General features: G+C 36.8%; 1 protein-coding gene across 1 annotated transcript in view; it reads right to left on the minus strand.

Annotated features, from left to right (window-relative positions):
- Positions 1-21377, minus strand: part of TUSC3 (tumor suppressor candidate 3) — a 109608-nt gene extending 88231 nt beyond the window's left edge. Inside the window, exon 1 of the mRNA XM_054632960.2 lies at positions 21194-21377. Within this exon, the coding sequence (XP_054488935.1) occupies positions 21194-21322 (129 nt within the window). The 5' untranslated portion in view covers positions 21323-21377. The remainder of the gene's footprint in view (positions 1-21193) is intronic.
- Between the last annotated feature and the right edge of the window lie 2658 nt (positions 21378-24035).

A 24035-nucleotide genomic window follows, 5' to 3' on the forward strand; every position in this document is an offset into this window, starting at 1 on the left:
GTTTACTATTCATAGTTGCAGAAGGAAATTATATGTAATCTGTCACATATACTGATAGACTAGGGCTAGAAAATAAACAGAAGACAGATGTGGTAAGTAAAACACTGTCATTTTTGCAAGTTTCCAAAGCAGCCATTGCCTTAATATTCATTAACTGTAGGGAATCTTTATTTTATCCCCGAAGCCCTAATTATTGTGAACCCACACTGTCATCTACATTTTTTTGCAAGACTGCATCCTCTCCCTTTTCAGAAAACTTAATTAAATCTTTAATAAGCCAGTATAAATGTAAAGGATGTGGAAAACATAATATCACCTTATGCATATTTATTAAATTTCTGCAAACCCTAAAGCATTTCTCCCCAAATTAATGGTATGGAAAAAATTGATTTTAGTTTACCTACCAATTTCTCTTCTTGCAATAATTCCATCTGTTAGTTCTCATGGCAGGGACCTTGGTACTAAAGAGCATCTGAATATAGTTTGCAGAAGTTGGTATCAAGCCCACAGCTGATCACTTCCTCAGATAATTGATTTAAATAATCCTGTTTTAATCATTGTGTGAAATTAAGCATGAAATCTACCCACCCTCAGCAAGTGGACAGCCTTATTTTCATATGCTTGCACAAACTTTAGCATAAAATGCAGCTTAAGATCATCAAGGAAGTTACCAATGACATTCTAGTGGTGTTACCATGATATAAATATGAATTATGGCGTTGAAACTGATGATAGTATAAGTGAAATTCCTAAAAATACTTATTCCAATACAGTTACTTCAGGTAACTCATTAGACCTCTTTGACAAGCAAAGATCCTAAGATAGATATGACAGATCACTGAACTGCATGCATGCATGCAAATAATCTTCTCCTAAGAACAAACACTACTCTCAAATAATATTAGCATATTTAAGCCATCCAGGGGGCAAAGGAGGACAAAACAATGTTCAAATGTTCCAAAGAATTGAAAAAGTGCACTAGTTTTGGAGAAATTACATGAGCTCTAAAAAAAAAAAAATTAATCTTAATTTCATCTTTGAAGCTTGTGATGAAAACCCTATAAATTAATTGATTGATTAGACATCTGCACACTGTTGATTTCCTCTGGTTGTGGAAAATTTAACAGCTATGAAAGCATGACTTGCATTATTCATCTGATCTAAGTTTGAGATCTACAAATGGCATTTATAATGTCAGCACCAAATTTCAGTGCTGAGCACTCTGATAAAACATTTGGCTAATATTCTAAAAAACTATATCAAACCACCTTTCAACTACCCAAAGCCCAATGATTAACAAGATAGTGGATCTAGCCTATCACTCTGCAGGGCATGTTTTGTTCTTTAGCAGTGATGTAAGAACTATCCCATGCCAGTATGATAAACATATGCAATAATATAATTGGCTAATTACTTCCTCATTTCTTCATTCAAAAATTGCTCTCTCCTCATCAGCTTAGAATTGGTATTCATTTTCCAATGGCTGCCATTCTCCCCTCATCCCCCCTCATCACAGTATTTCAGGATTGTCTTGTAGAAGTGACCTTCACACTTTGTTCCCAAGCACACAGAGCAATCAGGTGGGTGAGTACAACATAGAGAAATACTGCACCATTAGTTTTTAATCACAGGATATAACCCATGTCATGCATAAACCTACTTGTCTCTCTCCAAATGACTGATGGAAGATGACCAATATATTAGACTGAAAAAAGACTTCTAGAATCATCTCATTTCAAAAAATTTATATGAAATGAGCATCTCTTATTAGTCACTTAAAGATCTAATGAGTATTCACTGTAGCACCATTGCTTTTATCAAGATGTAATACAGTTTCAATTAAAATAGTTTTAAAAATCATACATTCTTGATACTTAAAATTGTTTTTACAATTCTAAATGTTGTAGAGGTCATCCTCAAATCATAGTTAAATTCAGGAGTTTCCATGGGCTGCTGAGGGCATTATCCAGTTTTTAAAGTCTACAAGGATGGAGATTCTGCAACTTCTACAGACATCCTCTTCATTATTAATTATTTCTCCCTTTAATTTCCACTGAAAATTTCCTTCTTCCTGCACCTCCTGGCTGTCTCTGTCATTTCACTATGCAAATTACTAGATTATGAATAACACATCCATTCCTTGTGTTTCTTGGAAAAAAAATGAAGAAAAAAATTAAGAGCTCTGATCTTTCACCAATTCAAAAACTGCATTATTTTCAGATTGATAGTTATCCACAGAAGGGAAGAATCCCTGTTCAAAGCATGTACAATATAAAACTTACACAATCTGAAAAACTGATTAAATTTGATATGCCATATCAGCCATGTGTGTGCATAGGAAGAACCAAATGTGTTTATCATAATAGTAACATACAAGTCCAGTTCTGAAAATTTAAATCTCTTCTAAGTCAAACAGGTAATGTCCAATTCAAAGGCCAAACAATCAGAGATTTACTCCTAGGTCAATGTTACTTAATTACTCTCAGTCCCATAAAGCTGAAACTGCATTCACTGTCTAAGACCATCATCAATAAAAGATCCAGATATCAACTCAATTATCATTAAAGAAGTATGTGGTTCAGTAAGAGAATGGGCTCTTAAGCATCTGCAGTACAGAGACCAATATTTGGTAGAGTCTTAGTGCAGTATACAGTGGGAAAAGGAGAATGTTACTTTTAAGAATGATGACCCACTGTGAAGAACATGTTTCCATACTATACTAAGATGTAAACAAACCCCCTCCACGGAGATGGTCAAAACATTATTGCAATCCAATTTGTGCATGGCAAAATATAGGTCTGATTACATAAAAAGTTTGAATATAAATGATTTGGCAGCTTCACTTCATTCAATATTCATGGTTAAGAGATAGAAAAAAAAATCTACTTCAGGCCAGAAGCGATTCTTGTAAAAGAACAAATTAACTATGAAGCAAGGTAGCTGTAAAGCCTTTTGAACAGTAACTCTATTCAGTAAATTCAGAAGTATGTCAAATGGACAACACTGCTCCAGATAGTAGGAGAGATGAAAAGCACTCACTTTCTTTGACAGCAAAATACCTGGCAAAGATGAAGATTAATAAAATGAAAAGGCATGAGCTGTAAGACTTGCCAATCCTCTCTTGATGCAGTTGTAACTACAGATGTAGATTCCTTAACAGCATCATTCTGTAAAGCATGGAAAGAGACATGCAAGACCTAGGATTTATGAACTACTCATGACTGAGCATTCCTCATGGAGAGATCCATTAGTGGAAAACATTAGGCTCAAGAAAAGCAGAACTGAAAACAATGGAGAAGTGGAAGATTTCAGGTTGGTGAGGAGATAACGCTTCCCCTCTCTGGGTACCCATTTGCAGATGTCCTTAGAAAAAAAAATACTGGATTAGGTGAACTCCGACTGAATGAGTTAAGCCATTCTTACCCATCTTATATTGAGATCCTAGATGATTTGATGTTATAAATTATTCAAAGCACAAAGTAGTTTTAAACCACTGCTCAGAAAGGAATTTAAAAAGAAAATGTATCTTCTGATTATCACAATATGGCACACGGTTTCCTGTTCTGGGAAGAGATATCATCTGAACCATTTTCATGCAACAGAACACAGCAACAGGACAAAAATCACTTCCATAAGGGCTTCTGTCAATAGATGGATAACAAGAGAGGCAATGATTAGAGCTTAATGAATGAGAATCATCCCTTTTATATATTAGAGCAGAGAGTGATCATGATGAGATCAGAATCCATTACTAGCTTTATGTATTTCAGGGAACTGCAATAAGGACTGAAGCAGGAAAAATAAAAGCATTTAAAAGAGATCATATTTGTTTTGATAGCATTTCACACCATGTCATCCCATTTTTCTTCTCCAAATGTAGCAAAGTACAAAGAATTTATAGAGCTAATTCATGCAGCCTAGTTTCACTTTTCAGGGAAGAAATGAAAACTTAAAACCTACAACTCACAATGAAGACCTTCAAGCCAAAAGCAAGGAACTTATGAAATCTCAAAGACAAAAGAAGGTCATAGACAAAAAGAATCATGATGAGTCCCTGGAGTCAGAACTACTACACTTTATGCCATGATTAGAAAAGTCAGGTCCAACAGAATGACAATCTGTGTTGAATATCTGTAACACTGAATGTCCTTTAGTATCTTATGGTTAGAAATAGTAATTGGGGTATCTGAAGGATTTATCCTTGTTGTTACTTTGCAGCATTTGGAAACACAAGGAGAGCACATGACACTTAAGTATATGCTAACAATCAGAACAGTATCAGTAGGAGTTTCCACAGAGAAAACCTGAATCACATGAAACAGCAAATGAGTATTTTCTTCTGCAGTGTGAACTGCAAGATAACTTTCTAAAACAATGACCTATCAACCTGGAAACAAATGAATGATTGATTCAAGAGCAAGTTTAAAAAGTTAAAAGCTGAAAAATAAATAATAAAAAAAGGGATACTTAAATTTCTATCTTTACTGCAAAGGGTATAGACCTGGAAGGAAAGCTGACACAAGGCAAATAACTGAATTAAGAATGAATACAGCATTCAGTCAACTCAGCAACAGGGAGAAACTCAAATAGTGACTGAAATAGGCTGATGGCAACAGGAGAAAGAAGAAAATAGTATGACCTAGTCTTTCTTTAGGGCTGTCAACAGAGCCCATCTGGGTTCTGAAAGGATATACTTGTATAAATACCAGCACTAAATGTGCACATGGTCTCTGATTTTAAAACAAATCACACAGATCAGAAGGTAAAAGAAAAGATAAGTACCAAATAATGAAATCAAACCTTTGATTGCTTTCCACACTTGTCTCCAGATATTATAATGATTACAGGTATGCTTTCTGCTCCCACTCCAAAGAAATCCAGAGGGTTTACAGGAAAGAACAACAGGAAAATTTCTAAACAATACAGATCTCTTCAGAGACATCAAAATTTTACTCAACCTACTTTTGCATTTCATTCATCTCTCTCCTTAGAGGAGAGCAAAATCTGACAATCTATCTTAGAACAACAGATATAAAACAGATTGTGGGAATACTTTTAAAATCCATCTGTACATACCAAGAAGAGTAGAATATTGAAAAGAAGGGAAAATTTTGAAATACCAAAATTCTTGAGAAGAATGTTCTAAATATTGTAGGAAAGATGAAACTAAAGGCTATGAAGCTAAAAGCTATAAGGAAAAACATCTAGATAATCACAGAAGTCTGACAGTAATTCAGAAGTATGATGACAAAAAATATACAAAGGAAAACCATCATATGAGGAAAAAGTAGAATAACTGGGAGCTGCAACATGAATAAACAGACTGGAAGAAAAAGAATGCAGTATTACACTGAAGGCAAGAGACATACAGCCTAATACAGGAAGTGAATGTAGGCAGTCTGAAATTTGTCTTTGAACAGACCAGAGAACAATTTTTGGCAGAAAATACACAAATAACTTTCCCCAGGGCAGCCACAAATGTTCCAGGATGAAGTCTGCTCTTTGAGTTGAGCAGGCTTTAAGTTTGCATCAATACATGTGAATATTCTATTTCTAGAGAAAACAGAAAAAGCTGTGATAATAACAAAAACTAAAAAAAAAATAGGAATTAAATTATAAGAATCAATCCACACACAAACAAAAAAACCCCACCATCTGGGTCATAGGAAGAAAATAAGGGGACTTTTAGGTTAAACAGAATATGAACGTAGTCTCAGGAAGAATAAAAGTAACTTTTCCTGTTCCAAGTGAAGTTTGTAGCTGGTGAATCTGCATTTTATAAAAACCCAGAGGGTTTTGAAAACAAGTTATATCTTGAAGAACAAAAGAAAAAAAAAAAACAGGTGAAAAAGGCAATGAAAAACTGTATTAGAAGATTACTACAAATGTCAAAAATCTGCTGAATCCCTATCAGAGGAAGGATACAAGATTATAAGAGACAAATCTACTATTATGTTTTTCTTTATGAGCGCTACAGCTAGAGCAGCATAAAATTAGAAAAATATGCACCCTTGCATCCACACTTTTTCAAGACCATATTGTGCTGGCATTGTCAAAGTTTTAAAAGACACCAGGGAAACTGGTTTTTTTTGACCATGTGCAACCATAAATATTTGATGGACTTCTATTATACATTCAGTTTGTTCTGCTTTCAGAAAATATCATAACACACAGAACTCAATTTAATAAATCCTTTTAAGTCTAACAGACTTTTGCAGATTGACAAAACCTATCATGAGCACTTACAGAACTTTTTTCCAAAACTAAATTTACTAAATTTGACACATTATTTGCTACTAAGAAAGGCATAGAGCACATAAAGACCACTACTTTTCCAAGAAGGACTGAAAATAATTTGTGTTGCCATACCTCAGAAATAACAACAACAAAAAAAAGAGAAAAGAAAAAAAAAAGGAAAAGGCAATGTATACTCCTTTCTTTGCTATGAAATGGAAAAAGCAAGAAAAAAGGGAAGCATCATCCTTTACAGTTTATAAAATAGACAAGCAACCAAAGAAGTTACACAGAAAACCAGTTACATATCTAACAATTGAATTCAAATACCTAAAGTCTGCCGACAACTTCAGCATTAGGGGTAGTCCTATCAATGTCTCTCTCTCAAGCTGAAAAGGTAAGAGAGCAAATTTCTTTCTTCTACAAGGACTTCAGAAAGTAGTACTGTGTTTCACTGCTTCACATGAAATTAATGAAAGCCCACTTTGGTTTTGAAGTCAACTCTTCCAAGTTTTTTTTTCTTCAAATATCAATCTGCTTTAGGACACTAACAGTAATTATTAAACACAATCAAAAATATATACAGCACTTGATATGGATTACAATAGCAATATGATCCAGTCAATTTAATGGACAACCTACTATCAGACCAGAAAGTGAAGGGTCCAAAGCAAAGCATGAGAACTAATAAAAATCCTAGTTCATATTAAAGAAAATTCACATTTTCTCTTCTTGCCAGAAATGACAAATTGTAACACAGAAATGTTCATATGATACAACTATTTAATTACTAAAATTTGGATTCAAGTTCGAACTGTTGATTTTTCCTTCTTTCTTTTCAAGATATGCAAAACCATCCTTTTCCTTGTTTTTTCTTATGATACAACATTTCAATAAAGAGATTCTACAAGCAATTTTAAAAAGGTAGAAAAGTAGGCAGTAGAGAAAGTTTTGAAGGTATCACAATTAATTGAGTGTAAGCTTCACTTTTAAAAATCAGAAAATGTGTACAGTACAGCCATTGCACCTATTTTAATGTATGATTCAGAGTACCATGTCTCTTAATACTTTCTTCAAACTTTTCATCATGCCTCATAGTCATTATGAGAGAAATCATTATGAGAGAAATTATTTCACTGTCAATTGATTGCTAATGATTATTCAAAAATTCTTTGCCACGTCTGACATTGACTCCCGATAGGTTTATTTAATTATGCCATCCATTCATTGGTCACTTTATTGTCACAATTTCCTAGCAAATTCTGTTTCTCAGAAGGCAAAAACACACACGTAAATATGACAGAACCACTAAGTTCAGCATTCTTCCTCGTGCCTAGTACCTTTAACCTCTCTCAGCCATCCACATGAGGTTCTGGCACCCTTGCCATTTACCCACACATTAAGAAACAGAACTATCACAGTTTCCTGAGCAGGAATTCCTTTAATCAGAATACTACCTTCCCAGTAAGGAGTTCATTAGAACAGAAAGGACAGAACATGGTGCTAAGTTAATTAATGGATTCAGTGGTACAACAGGAGGTAGACAATCTCTAGTGGCAGATAAAGCACTTAATCCTTTTAATATAAAATAATTACTTTGCACTTTTAGATCTATTTTTGAGTAGTTTAAGGAAAAACTATTCATAGATACCAGCACATAATTATTTTCTAAATAAAAAAAAAGTGATTAGTGGGACTAAAGCAGAAGTTCATTGTGGAATATTAAATCATGACTGTAAAAGCAGTCAGAAAGCTTCAATGCAAAACCTAATGGTTTTAATATGTTATTGCTGTTTAAACACCAATAGTCAGCATTATTTTCTATGTTGAATATTAAAGATTCAGTTACCTTATAGTGACTAACTCAATAAATCACATTGAGGAAACTGGAGGTGAAATTAATGTCTACATTAGAAAAATAAAAATATGATGTGCTTATCAAAATTACATTTCATTCTTATAAAAATATTCTCATACTATAATGAAGTCTATATTTTTACCTTTTGAAACTAGCTTCTAAAATCCACATGAAATTAAATTTATACTTCTATACATTTTTCATTCTGAGAAAAAGTTGCTATAGTTCTAATGATGGAAACCAGCTAAAAGTGTCTCTCTAAGTCCCTTTTAAAGCACACTTTTAAATTTTTTGTAGAGTCAAGATTTAGTGTAAAGACTTGAGTAAAGATGTATCTCCTGCATAACATTTTTACTATCAAAACAGTTCATTAAATTCAGGAAAAGTTCCATTTTCACTTGGGAGAAGTACAGACATCAAATTACTTTTGAAAACAAAGCTGCTGTATCAGCTAATGAACTTGTAATTTTCTCCCTCACAGCCAAGCAAGCAGGAGTTCTGCATGACAGCACAATGCATTCATTGCTCAGGAAAACTGATATTGCTATAACTGAACAGCTTCAGCTAGATTTTTTAATCACTTAAGACACATGCCAATAGACTAATACACTAACACAACCATAACTAGATCACTTTAATATGATGGGACAAAAAAATGAAATGAAAGATTAAATTTCTATTTCCTATGATTCTACGTGTCATCTGAATGTGCAATATACACTTGCATTTACAACCTATCTAACATTGTGCACTTGAGTCTCTTGTAAAATGAGCATCATACCTGTCCTAACTTTATGAAGGGGATAAGGAGGGAAATATTCAGTTCTTACACAGGTGGGACCATTTTCATCAGTACTGTGCCCTACAGGTGGCTAAAGCTCCAATACTAACATAACAGAATTCTAGACTGGGGTGACTTCATTGCTTCCTGGTGTAGCTCATTTGCTAATATGTTTTCTACAGTATAAAAAATTTTGCACTAAAATTCATCAGCTTTAGTGCCTCCCCTCTCATTTATCATTTTATTAAAACAAAGTCAAATAATGTGGCATTTGACCACCTATAAATCTATATAATCTATAAATCATTATAATCTTGTGCTATATACTGTTTTGCTTGGTATCTGTAGAAGTAATGAGGTACTTAGATTAATCCACACAGAGCAGTTAATCAAGGAATTTGGATCTACAGCAAACAGAAATGGAAACCAGAGTGGGCAATTCTAATGTTGAACAAGCTTCTCCTGTCTGCCACCAGGTACTTACAACACATACTTAAATTTTGTGTAATCTCCCCTTGCTTGGGTAATACTTTCTTGTAATATCCAAATGGCCTGGCAAACTGAAAGAAAAATGCAGATTTGAGAACCTTTATGTTCCCACCAAGACCTCTATTACCTTTAAATATTCCAGGGCTGGCTCTTTGAGCACTGGGCATAGTGCACTCTATACTTCGTTCCTTCAGCCACCTCCACTGTCACACAAAGTTACAGCTGAGAAGGTGACAGCTGCTTAAACAGAGAAAGCAAGTGTACAGAGGTTATCCTGAGAAGCCTTCACTACTTTAAAGTAACCTTGATTTCTTTCACTGCCCTCCCAGCTGGTTTGGCAGGCAGTACTCATGTCCAGATGGTGGACAAGTAAACCTACTTGAACAGATTGTATTACAATGTTTTACACTGAACAGTTATTGGATTAAATGTATAAATAGCTGTGGGAACCCAGGACTTTCCTCTTTCAAATGATCATCATTCAGCTAGAAAATTGTCTTCCTCTTGCCACTCCTCTGTGCCCAGTGAATTCTGCAACATTGTCCAAACCTCTGTGTCAGTGTAAGAGGACAGTTCAGAGGGGGAAAACAACTGATATACTTCAGAGCAGGAACTCTTTGAATTAACACAATAATGAAGATCACCTTAAGAGGATCCAAGCACCCAAAGGAACAGACAGACAAGAGTTCAGGGTACTTTATGTGAAGCAGCATAAAATTTCCCAGAAATCAAATTAATATCAACTGCTCCCACTGCATCAGTTTCCCAGACATGCTTTAACCGTAATTCTACTGTGGAAGAGGCTGAGATGTCACATTTAATTGAAAATTTAACTCCTATTGTGAATGTTACAAGTTCATAGCACACAATGACTTAAGAAAGCTTAGTTTCTGTGCACAGAATGGGCTAAAATACAAGATGTCAAATCAGATGAGGACTGTCCTTCTCTATGCACTAAAGTAAAACCTCAGGTTATTATTACTTTTAAAGAACTTGCATTATGTTAGCAGCCTCACAAACCAATATACAGTTACATTAGGGCATTTTAGTTTAGAGTTTTACTCTGAAGGCTACATAGTCCATGAAGTTTGGTTAAAGCACTTTGATCCTTATAGCACCTAGAGTTACAGGACAAAAACCCACAGATGTCAACACCAAGGCAAATGCTATTTCATCTAGACCATCATCAAGATGCTAGTGTAAATCTAGTGTAAATATATGTGTGTGCATATACAGGCCCACAGCCCCACATCTCCACTGGCTGATTTATTCAGCTTACAGGAAACAAAAAAATGAAAAAGCTTACAATGCATTCAAAGGGGAAAATTATTAGCAATGCCCCTGACAGACTACAGGAAGAAATGTTCAGATCCCTTGAAGTTGCAAAGTAGAGCTTAAGGAGTAACTAGGAAATTAGGTGAAAGAATGCAGAAGTAGACAGTAGATTGTAAATGTAGCTGGAACCAGTGGATAAACAGATAAGGAGGAACCTAAATGGTTTTGTGGCAGTCATGTAACAAAAAAAAAGAGTGCATGCCCTAAGAGAAGTTCAAGACAAGGTCCCTTAAAATTTTGGGGCTCTCAGTGAATACGACCACCTTTAGATGATCCTCTAAGACCTTTAAAAAACTTCCAGTAAGGGGCAAAGATATGTAAATTCATTCTAGGAGAAGTGATGTTTATGTATTAGCTTGGAAGTATGTTATGTATTAGTTGTAGTGACTATGTACAGTCACAAAGGAATAAATACCCCGTTGTAAAATTTCATGATACACATTCAATAAGATGAAAAATACTGTGAATGTGTGCAGCACTAATAATAATACAGAATGCCTAATTTCTAATACTTCAAATTGTGACACAACAATTATTCTCTGGCTGATTTCAGTATCACCCCAATAATATCTAGAGTCTGTCCAGCAGATATCAATAACTTTATCTTTTCTTCTAAACAAATTGCCCACTAAAGAAGTTAGTGCACTGCTAACAACTAACTTATTTCAAGATTTGAAAAAAAATTTAGACAAGAGCTTCTATTCATACCTAGCTTAGGAAAAAAACTATGTCACAACAGAAGAAAAATATTTATGCAATAACTTCAGCATTAATGCACCATTTGTGTCCTTTTCATAACAATTCCTATCTCATCTACTCAATGTGCTGTCACATTGTCACTAACTGAATCCAGCAGCTGTGGACAAGGAAGAGGCGTAACAGTCGTACATCTTCAATTTTGGACTCAGCTTCCTGAGACTGGCATTCTTGAAATTCCTATGAAATTACTGCCATTCATTTTCCATTTCAGTTGAAGCTTTAGTAGAAATCAGGCATAGAACAGAAAAATGGAAAAAGTATCCACTGAAATGTTTTAGAGCTGAGCCATCAGATATCAAGAGTACAAAACATGGCTAAAATATTTAGAAGTGTGATGAAAAACTAATATAGAATTCAGATAACTTTACAGTACTAGTTTCTACGCTCTAACAGATTTCAGAAGTATTTAAAGACACTTCTTTAGTTCTGAATACATTTGATCATTGATCATTGGCTTCATAGTTTTTATTTTCCCATACACATTTTTTCTATCCTTCAGCCCAATGATAAAAAAAAAAAAATCCTACTTTATCAAAGAAATTAACTTCAGCAAGTTCCATTTATTTTCCAAAACACAGGAAAAACAGAAAACAATGTTCAGGAAACATGTGATGGTATTTCCACTTAAGTCCAAGTATTTCCATTTAAGTTCCATTTAAGTCACAAGAATGTGTAATGTTACACCAGACAAAAGATTTGCACATGAGGCTAACTTGCTTTTCACTGACTAGATCTGAGGATAGAAGCTAACCAAGTTGATCAACCACAGGCATCTGCAACACAGTAATTCTACTTCACATCCAACTTTTAACTTGCACAGACATTGCAGTAATGGAGGAGAAAATTCTCAACGATCTCTCGGCCTCTGAACATGCCCTACACTTTAACATGCCAGGCTTGGCAATGAGATAAGTTATAGCCCCACTTTAGAGTCAGATAAAGAAGGTGGCAAGTGCATTAGTTTCCCCAGGCATCACCTGAAATACCCGATAACTGAAGACATCCTGGTAAAAGTTATCACACAGGATTCACTTGAAAACAAAAACCACTTATTGCTGCATGAGTTTGTGCACTCTTCTAAATTTCAGTGTTTGACTCAAGCAGGGTGAAGATGATACTGAATACGCTTCTCCCATGTGGAAGTATTCAGGTCCCACATCTCAAAATCCCTGAAACCTGTCCTATAAAACAATCAACAGGTAGGCTTATACCATCTCACATGACTTGACAGAAACCAGAATATACCACCTTAACCACCTCACCTTCAGTACATCACCATGTGATGAAAGAAAAAGAAAGCACTACTCTAATCAAGTTATATTATTATTTTGATTTTTTTAGTTGTTGTTATTGTTAAGGACCATGTACATAATCCTCACTGAAGAATCAGTATAGTCATCATCAATACCTTCTCCTCCTGCAGCTGAAGAGTACACAATACTTTACCAGCACATATTCTGTACAGGACAGCTTTTACAGTTTTGACTTTAGCATCCAAATTCTGGAGAATTATAAGATTTCAGAAACATCCTTTTGCATTTTGTATTCCCTAGCTCAAGATCACTGACTACAAAGAGTGCTGGTACTGTGACCTATGATGAGGTGCTCTACTGTTAATTAAATTGCTCTACAATTCCCTCACCTAATTGTAGCCTGAATTCCTCTCCTTGGAAAGACACCTAAACATATGTAGGTACAGCTAATCTACTCCTTCACTGTATGTAGCCCTAGCCCTCTAACTCCTAGGGTATCTAGAAGAGCATTACCTAGGTCAGTCAAAACAGACACAGGTATTCTATTCATATTCAAATACCTTCTTTATCTTTCTAGATAACCTTGAAAAAAACAAATTAGAGAAAGGAACTATGTCTCAAAAAAATATGTCTGCTCAGCTTTCTCACTCCCTACATTAATTTCCTGTGCAGAATCTGAATCTCCACCTATGTCTTTTATAGAAAGACAAAGATTCACACTAAAATACTTTATTAGGATTAAAAAAAAAAAATAATTTTATGTTTCATATTTTTAGTGTATCAGTATCCCAGTGAATCTAGTAATTATGGGTCAAATGGAATTTGTATTTAACTGCAGTTTATTACCAAAAATACAAGAGGGCATATGTACATAAGTAAGAGGAGTAAAAAGAACAAAATGTTTTAAGTAACAATTTGAACCACTGAAGCAAAGACAAAGTAGATACAATTACCAAGGAAAGTTTAAGCAGTACCAATCAAAAAATACCTCTCCTACTTTATTGTTAAAATGACCATATTCCTCAGCATAGTGCAGAAAACCACTGCAATATAGCAAGTCATTATACTAAACAGACTCTTGCAGGACAGCAAAGTCTTGAGTTAAAGGCCCAACTTTAGATTCAGAATGCAACTGACCACTGACAAGATCTGAGAAACAAAATGTGTGAAAAAGCCTGAATGTGTAAGCATGACCTGAAAATAGGAAAATAGAAAGGGAATTAGCTAATTAATTAACTGGATAACTGTCAATTATTTCTCATGAAAAACAGGCTAAGTATCAAAAGACTTCACAAAACAATCAAGATGGCAAAAATGCCTAGTACAAATTATTTAAAAAGCCCCAGAAATTAACCTTAAACTATAAATGGGAATTTTACAGTATTATCTAAACTTTTGCTTGACAAGCTCAAAAATCTACATTGAGGAGATATTTACATGGCTCAGACATGAATATATACACAGTGAAATCTCAAAAAGCTAAACAGAAATGTCAATATCCAAGATTCAGTAGACTGGCATAATTGGCCTTTTTAAGGCAATTGCTTAACAAAAGCAGTTGAACATGCTATTTTTTTTTAATAGTAGAGAAGACACTAATAGTGATTTGCAACTATGAAAAAGCCAATGTAAAAGCAGAGTAGAAAATGGTTTCTATCCTTCAAGCAGCAGATGCTACAGACTATAACCTTGAGCAGCTCTGTGAGCTCAAAATGTCATTCCAGAGGGACTGCATAACTCTAATTACCACTTCTGTTATGAACTTGATATACAAAATGTTCTATGCAACACAGCCAAACTCTGCTAAGCTTAATGACCAGTTCCTCTGAAATTCAAAAATTAGTTGCTTTAGATTCAGCAGCAAAGGATAAGAAAAATTAATGGAATGGCATAGTTAGGCTAAGGACTGCAATTCCTTAAAAACAGATTATCAACTTGGGGTATTCCAGAATGGTATTATCAGATACACTCATCAAAAGAAGTAAAATCCTAATAGCAAATCCTATTAGGTGGGAGAACTGTCTGTCCAGAGAAATGCTGGTCCTGCCACTACTTTAGCACTCAGGAAGAAGAGTGTTTTCTTGAAGAAGCCTGCAATAGCAAGGGTACACATCTTTTGCTACTCTATTTAGTAGATTTATTAGAGCAAGAGAACGAGGCCTAAACCAAGTACCAGGTAAAGGTCTTTCTTTAGTTCTGACCATTATCTTAGCCAATAAAATGTGACCTTGAAAACACTTCTAAAAATCAAGAGAATAAATCTGAAGACCCAAACCAATATCCAAAAAACCCAGTGCTTTCCACCCAGTGCTTAGAATTAAAAATTCTAATTTCACTAACTGATTTTTCCAGAGCATGTAGAATTCAAGCAGATACAATCTGTATTTTCCATGTGGTTGCACAGGATGTGCTGTATAAATGGTTATAGAACAGAACAGGGGAAAAGATCAATTATGTCACTGATCTGTCTTATGACAGCAAGGATGCCAAACACAGACATCTGGGATAAAAGGTTTCAGTAACCCAATCACAAAATGCTATCAGGTCACTCTAAGCATCCTTTACTTCACTTATTGTATGCAGTCACTGAAGTTTTCTACACAGATTGGTCAAAGCCAGAACTGCTAGTCAATTTTGCCAAATATTTGCAAAATTTTAGTTAATTAGAATAAAGGAGAGAGGGATAAAGATGTTTTATGGGGTTGTAAAAAAAAGCAGAATAAAGGAACTCTTGCAAATATTTTTTTTCTTTCCTCTATGCTGTCCCCATGCTTTTTAGGACAAGAGTAGAGAAAAACATTTAGAAATGCATTTAATGAATTTTATATTTTCAGACATGGGTTAGAGCTGTTATTTCACTTCAAACTGAGAACACTTATTTTAAAGCTTTTGGCATTGTTTTAAAAAAGCCTCTCTCTACTGTAACAATAGTTAAAATGTCTACTTACATAAATGCATACAAAATCTCCACTTCAACTACATCTTTAAAATGATTTGAAGGCAAATGTACAGTGAGGCCTGAGTTTCCCTCCACAGATCCAAGCTTTGCCACATCTCAATTTTTAATAAAGTTTTTAAAGAGAAGTCTGTAATTGGTGTAACTGCCAAACACTTTCATGCATCCTGTGTCAAAAGCAAAAACATGCAGTGCTCCACAGTCTGGAGACCAAACCCAAAATTTTCACAATTACAAGATGAAGAAGACTTTATATTCAAGTTTAATTTTAAACAGAATTCCAGTAGACCGAGAGGAGAAACTTAGGTTTTAATTATCACTGTTATTTAAATAGTATCAAGGATCTTGAAAAATGGAGAATTTATTTTTTAAACTAGATGTGAAATTGAATATATGCTAAACACTTCCCATTCCTCACAAACCTTTTTTTCCTCCTTTCCTTTTCTCTGCTCATTCTACCATGTTTCCTAATATTCCTTTCAATTAAATATACATGCAGAACACTGAACAGAAGAAAAGAATGTTACAGATCATTGAAAACAGCACCAAGAAATAAAGTAAGAAACTAAGCAGTATTCTTTCAATTTTGGGGCTAGATCAAGGACAGCAGGTTTTCCTGGCTCTAGGTTTGAATGGGTGAGAATTGCTACCTTTATGGTAAACCACTGCCAGAAATTAGATGGGAAAAACACTTTAAAGTGGAAGATGCCATTCTGGCTGCAACATAGTAATAATCACTAACTGCAAATAAACACAATAGGCTCACTATGAAAAGGAAAACAAAAACTCATGGTGCAGAAACAAGGGGATAGTGCCAATCTATCCCAGCTAATTTCATATAAAACAGGAAAGTATGATCAGGACTGAAGATTCTCTCAGAAAAATTATCATATTTAATATTTTAAGCCTTAAAAAACCATATAGTTGCTTCTATTTAATTTAAAAAATAACAACCAAACAAACAATAACCCGTTCCTTATGGTCATGATGAGGACAAGAATTAACAGGGTCAAAAATGTAGGCCATGAACATCCAGAAATTTAGGTTAGATCTTTAGGGAAAAAGAAAAAGCCAGAAGTTGTAGAGTCACCACCACTAAAGGCTTCTGTGGGCACACCACACACATATTTGTCAAGAATAATAAAAGTATGGCTGAGCTTTGGGATAAACTATCAATTAGATAGTCCTTCCAACTCTACCTCCAACAATTTCTCACAACTGTCATAACTTCTACACTCAGCTGGGGAAAATAGACAGGGAGAAAAAGGTAAACAACTTATAAATATGGTTTGAACTTATAAATATGGTTTAAGGTCTTTACCTGAGAAAAGGTAAAGAACATTATAAATATGTGAATCTTAAAATCCTTTAAAAATAATCAGGGCAAACTAAGATACCACAAAGCCTTGCCTTACAGAAGAGTAAAATTACTACAATATTTTTATATGTCCTCAGCATCATTTTACTAGACTCAAGCTCAACAAAATACTTCCACCTGAAGAAAGCTTGATAAGCTAAACAGATACCTTCCCTGTGTCAGGTTTAACAGTAATGACAAACTACATGCAGAAAAAGTTATTCCAATTGCCTATCAGTGGTTTAACTAAGCTTCTGAGGCACCCACCTGAAAGCTCAAAAATAAACATTATCCTCTATGAGAAATGCTTTTAATATTGCAAACTCAATGATCTCTCTATGTGTTTCAGTCACAAGAAAATCTACAACAGAAAGCCAAGCAGTATATTTCAAAGTTAATGAATCTGATTCCTTTAATTTTTCTAATAGCTTAACCCACCTCTAATTTGTATAAGATATATAAAAAGCATTGCAAGGACTGGGAACAGAAAATGCATGTACATTAATACAATTATAGTATCTCAAATATGTGGAAAGAGTTAATTATTATTTCATTTATTATGCATACAGTTTCCAAGAGAACAGCCCTACTCCAGTGTCTTGTTGATACTTCACAATCAAGAACTTTTATTTACTTCACTTTAAATAAAGGTACTCTTCAGTACCCAAAGTAAAATCATAAAAGCAGGCTTTTCAAATCTAGTTAGCTTCTAAGTGTGAGGTATGGGGGAAAGTTGAGGTGCTGTTCTTCATCTCATTTTCAAATTAGACATTCCAATATTTCCTATTTATCTCCTCATCTTCATGAGGGCTGTCATGAATGTCCATAATATGGAAAAGGTACAGCATGATTAAAGCAAAACAAGAAGAATGTTTGTGTGTTTATAAGTTCAAGAAGTCATTCTAAAAATAGCTTCCATGAAACCAGATGACTAATAATCTAATTCAAATCTATTTCCAAATAGCTCTTTAAACTCTTAAAAGATTTAATCAAATTTAAAACCAACCTTAGCACCTCTCAGTAATTTGCCAGAGAAGACAGTTTCTTTAGTTACCATTAAGAACATTTTACTGTATAGGACTATGTGTTTCAACAATTTAAGTACTTGCACATTTTCTAAATACGGCTTTAATGTAGTATTTCACAATCAACACAGAAATTTATAACAATGTTTCCCAGTTTCCCTGGTTATTTTCTCTGCTAGCATCAAGTCCTTCAGAAATATCTAATATCTTACTTCGGTCCTCTCCTTCCTGCAAAGGCATCTCCACCTCTTCCATGCTCATACAACTGATCCAGACACTCCAATCATTCAGACTTTATGCATACTTTGCTATACAGTCAACACTTAAAAAGATAAACTAATAAAAAAGTAAAATCATTGTCTTCACCAAGAATACTTTCCTTCTTTAAGACTTAACTCTAACATCTCAAGTTCTTGTAATTTTGAAGTACTTTTCAAGTAATCAATTTTTTTTTTTTTTTATTTGATTGGGAAAGCAGTTTCTTCTTTCTAGTCCCTTACCTCTCTTTATGGACAACCATGTCAACAAACACACACACAAAGCACAGAGAAAGCAGGAAACTGAGATGTGAGATGATTTTATCTTGAGATACACCTTTTAATCCCACTACATTAGCTTTTCTCTTGCAGTGTTCACTTTGAAACAATTCAGGGTGTGTTCAACCATTTTTCCAACTTCCAAAAAAAAAAAACTGTGTCAATCTTACCAGTCTTCCTATAGAACATCTTAAGTTCACTTAACACATTTAACTTCCATCACCTTTACCTGTTACCACTGTGCTTCTGGACAGTGGTGTGAACAGCAGTGTCCCACAGCACAATATCCTGCACTCTTTCAATTCACATAATTTTCTTCAGAATAGTTTTAAAACGTTACTTCCAAACTACTTACTGTAAGTACAAGTTTCATTTTTCACATACAGATGTTTTCCTCATTATATACATTGGGTAAATTCTACAGCTTCTAATATGAAGGTTATGGGGCAAGAAGAGTCAAGACTTTAGCTCTAACATATACAACACAGAACCGTACAGTGTATAAAACCCTGAAAAAAAAATAAGTTACACTTTATTTTAAGCTTGCATTTAAAGTGAAGCAAGAACTTAAAATATTGTAATAGTTTCTGTAAAGATGCAGTCATAGATACTATGTCTATGTCTACATAAAGCCAAGAGTTTGTCTGTACGAGCAGTCCATTGTCTTAAAAGCAAAATGTTAAACAGTAACGAAAAATGGCAGCAAAAAGATCCAGAAGACTGGGATGTGTTAGTTTAAATCAGCTAAAAAGAAAAACACTGAATAACAAGCTTTACAGAGGAGAAATACCTGCTTGAACTGTAATACCAAATAGGTGGACAAACAAACAAGCATTTCTATCCTTTTATGTACCACCTCCACAGTCGGACTGGGAAACTTTCTAAAAAGTAGTTGTACATGTCCATTTTAATTTGCCATTATTTACTTGTTCAGAAAAGGATCTCACTTAAAAGATAGATTATTTTAGCTATCTTGGTAGCACAGCTGGCACTCCACATGAAAGTGTCAACAAAAGTTGCAGTGCCAGCACATCACAGCAAGAGAGAGTCAAGTGTCAAACATTAAACACATTTTATTAAGAAAACTTAATAAGTTAAAGTTTTGAAAAGAAGTTAATTATAGCAGCAGAAGGGCAACACATTTACTGCTTACTCATTCCAGAAAGAGTGGAAAAGACAATGAATATCTAGAATGAAGGTGTTCATTTTTCACAATGACGCCCAAAGGATTTATTTCAACGATCAGATTGCTTATCTTAGTTAAGACCAGAGTCGCACCATTATTTAAATACTTAAAGAAGAATTTTACATACTAACTTTGGCCTTGTAAAATCATAGAATATTGCAAGTTGAAAGGGACATTGAGGGATATTGAGTCCAACTCCCAACTTCACACAGGGCAATCTAAAAGTCAAACCATATGCACAAAAATGTTGTCCATATGTCTCCTGAACACCTACAGGTTTAGGGCAATGACCACTTCCCTCGTTGTGTGCCCAGCCACTCTCTCAGTTAGGATCTCTTTCCTAATATCACATCTGAACTCCCCCTGGAGTAGATTTAAGCCATTCCTTCCACTCCTGTCACTGGACACCAGTAGGAATGTTTTATGTCTTTGACTTGTAAGCCTTAATAACCTACATAGTTCTTTAAAGAAAAAGAAAACAAGAAAAACCCAAACATTTGGACCATCCTTCTCTTTGTCTGAGCTGCTAGTTCAGAGAAAGAATCAGCTGTAAAAACTCTACAGTTTGGTTAAAAGCTAACTCCTCCCATAAATGAAGTTATAGTGACACTGTAGAGACTTATGGGGTGGCCTAGCACCTAGCAGGCAAAAGCCTGGCCTGAAATCTAGGGCAACCTAGGAAGGGAAGCATAGGCAGCTCTAGCAGCATTGAAATCTGGAAAAGGCAAGTATGTACACTACACATTTTTACACACTTCCCTATTTAAATACAGAAGTTGGTGAGGATAAACTGTTGATATAAATCTGAATTAAAACTGCTCCGTCCTCCACGTCTCTCTTAGCCCGAGGACAGCTCGAAGTGGCACCATCACCTTCACCTGCACTCACACGCACACCTGCTGCCATCGCTTTGATGCTCGTTATTAACTCTGGGCATTTCGTTCCCTTGGCACCACAAACACGGGTTTAACTTCCACCTCCCGCGGGCTCCGCGCCCCGCCGGGCTGCCAGGCCCCCCTGGCCCCTCTGGCCCACCGCAGCCCAGTCCAGCCCAGCGGAGCCCAGCGCAGGAGGGGGGCTTTGCTCAGCACCGGCCATTTCAAGGCCCAAGGCAGCGCAGGGCACGGGCCCGGGCACAGACAGCACGCTGGGCACCGCCACCCCGGCGCTGCTCCCTGCGCTGCCGGTGCCCTGGAAACGCCGCCGCCGGCCATCACCTCCCCAGCGGGGCAGGGCAGGGCAGGGGCACCGCCTGCCCGGCGCCTCCCGCCCCACCGGCGTCCTGCTCGGGGCTGGGGAGGGAGCGGGGCCGGAGGAGCGCGGGGGGCGCCGGGCAGACGGGGACACGGGGACTCTGGAGAGGGAGGCAGCGCGACAGGGCACCCCCGGCCCGGCGCGATGGCGAAACAAGCGAACGTCTCTACCTCCTTCTTTTTCTGTCCTCCCCCGAGCTGTCCGCAGAGGAGGAGCAGGAGCAGCAGCAGCCGCAGGGGGCGGCAGCCCCCGGCCGGCAGGTGCGGCAGCGGCCGCGCTGCCCCGGCACCCAGCGCCATGTTCCGCCCCCGCCGGCGGCACCTGCCGCACCGCCACGCTGAGCCGGCCCGCGCCCGGCCAATCGCAGCGCCCCGCGGCGCGGCGCCGCCTGGGAAATGTAGTTCTGAGGGCACTGAGGGGCAGGGGCGGCTCGGCTCGGCTCGGCGCGGGTGCCGCGGGCAGTGCTGCGGTTCCGCCCGCCCAGGGGCGGCTCCGCCGGCCCGGGGGAACTCTGCCGGCCCGGAGGGGTTCTGCCCGGCCGGAGGGGTTCTGCCGGCCCGGGGGAACTCTGCCCGGCCGGAGGGGTTCTGCCGGCCCGGGGGAATTCTGCCCGGCCGGAGGGGTTCTGCCGGCCCGGGGGAATTCTGCCCGCCCGGAGGGGTTCTGCCCGTCCGGAGGGGTTCTGCCGGTCTGGGGGATTCTGCCCGCCCGGGCTTAGCTTGGCTTCTGCTCCCGGTTGCCCGCAGCACACCGTGCAATCCTGCATGGAGACTGTAAAACAAAACAAGACAAAACACGAAAAAAACATACCAAAAACCGACCCAAACTATAAAGACTTCTTTCTTATATGTTTATGCGCATACACTTTTCGGATTTCATTAGGCACGCACAAAGCCAGCTTTGCAGAAAATAATATTAATGCAATATGCTGATACAATTAATTCGAATTTAATTCCCGGAGCATTTACTGTGCAGGTCTAAATTGATATTCTGATTCACGATACAGTCCTCAAATCAGTGATTGTGCATTTCTTGAAAGTGCACACTGCAGTGCACAGGATAGGTAATGTTAAATTAATGAGCACATACTTCTTTTTTTTTTTCCCTAGAATTCCAAGTACACTCTGTGCTACATTAGTTACTTACACACAGCTGTGCTGAAGACTCAGAAAGCAGAACTATTCATTTCTTTGGACATCTTGCTGTATCACTAGAAAGTTTTGTGCATTTTATAATAGAACACCACAATGAAATAGAAAGCTGAGGCCCCAGGAACATATTTTAAAGTATCTCCTTTTTTTGGACAGAGAATTTTTAGGTGGTATTATAATATCAGATGCTAGTCTGATGACACATCAGGCATCTGAGCACCAAGCAGTTAAAACATTAAATAGGCCATTTTTCTCTCTTCACTTCTTTCAGAAGTTCCATGTATCCCTAGGAATAGTAGAATGTATTCAAATAATCTACCAAACAATAATTTCAATTGAGATCAGACTATTTGGTGTTTCACATCCATCAGATTCTGACTACTGTTGGGCAATAATAGCAACCAAAAAATGGTATGCAACCACGGCATATGATTATAGAGATTTCTAAGACCTCTGCTCTAAAGAGACAGACATATATTGATCAGATATGTGTGTTTTTAAAAACACTTTTTTTTCCTTGTCTTTATTTAAGTAGGAGATAAAAATTCAGTGGAAACTTTGCCCTGGAACAAGAGAGGCATATATTAATTACTGTGCTAAAAAATAACATTCCATTAGAAGATCTCAGGCCACTCTTGCTAAATCCAGAAGGTGATTTCACTGGAACCTTGTTAGGAAAACTCTTGGTATCCTCCTGAGCCTGATAAACTGTGGACCCTTCACATTATCACTGTATGAAAAGGGCATTAAAACTACTGAGAACATGAAATCAACAGTGAACTCTTCATTCCTTGAAAAGACTACAACACCCATTTGACACAACTCAACTCTAACTTTCAAATTTCTTACACTTATTTTAAATCAATAACCTCAATTCTCAATCAGCTGAAGTCCATACCTTAAGCAGGAAACAGCAACATGGACAGTTTTGGTTTATTTCTTTTCTGTTCAGAGGTTCATGTAATAAGGAAGAAGTATAAGCCTGGAAAGAAGTGCAGTGCTAGAGAAGGTGAGATGAATGTGAAAGATTACATGAAATCTGACTGGTTTACATTTGCTGTATTATTGTTCTTGAGAGTTAGCTCTGTTAACAGCATAATGAGGGGTATGGGCATTCTTACCTTAGAACATTTGTGGCTGCTGAAATGCAAATGACCTTGGGACAGCAAGGGAAGCACAGTTTGGGTAAAAGTCTTCTAAGGACTTAAAAAGAAAAAATGTTACCTATGCATGTCTTGTGAACTTAAATTTTCCTGTGAGATGTGTTAAATAAAGTGTTGGAAAGCCTCCTGTGAGGTGGAAGACTGCCTTTCTTAGTATCACAGGAGCCCTCCTAAGATGTAATAGAATAACCAGAGAGGAGCTGTGGGAATTGCCTAGAGGGGTTATCAGAGCAAAAACAAAAGCAGTGTGAGGCTCAGGTAGCAGAGACAGGATGAGTTCAGGAGCAGACAATGGAGAGAGTGTACCAAAACCAACAGCAAATGAGAAGAAGGTGCAGTAGTAAGCAGGTGCCCGATATGTGGCTCTGGAGACAAGGAATGTTGGGAAGCTTGGCTAGGGAGAAGGAAGTGAGAAGCAGCTAAAATGAACATGAAAAGTCAACAGATCATTAACTCAGACCAGACCTTGCAATCCAGAAACATTTAAAAAATTTTAAAGACTGCAGATAGCTGCATGAAGGGGAAACATTAGCCTAAGACTTCTCTAGGAGAAAAAAAAATCATGAACTGATTAAAAGCATTTTATTAATGTATTGAAAATTAGTTTTTCCTATCTCGCATGCATACTTTTTTGTTTTCAATAAGAATACTTAGTTATTGATTCATGAGTGAAAGGAATCAGCTCTCACAGAACCAGA

Source organism: Agelaius phoeniceus, chromosome 4, assembly GCF_051311805.1.
Source record: "Agelaius phoeniceus isolate bAgePho1 chromosome 4, bAgePho1.hap1, whole genome shotgun sequence".
NCBI classification, from domain to species: Eukaryota; Metazoa; Chordata; class Aves; order Passeriformes; family Icteridae; genus Agelaius; species Agelaius phoeniceus.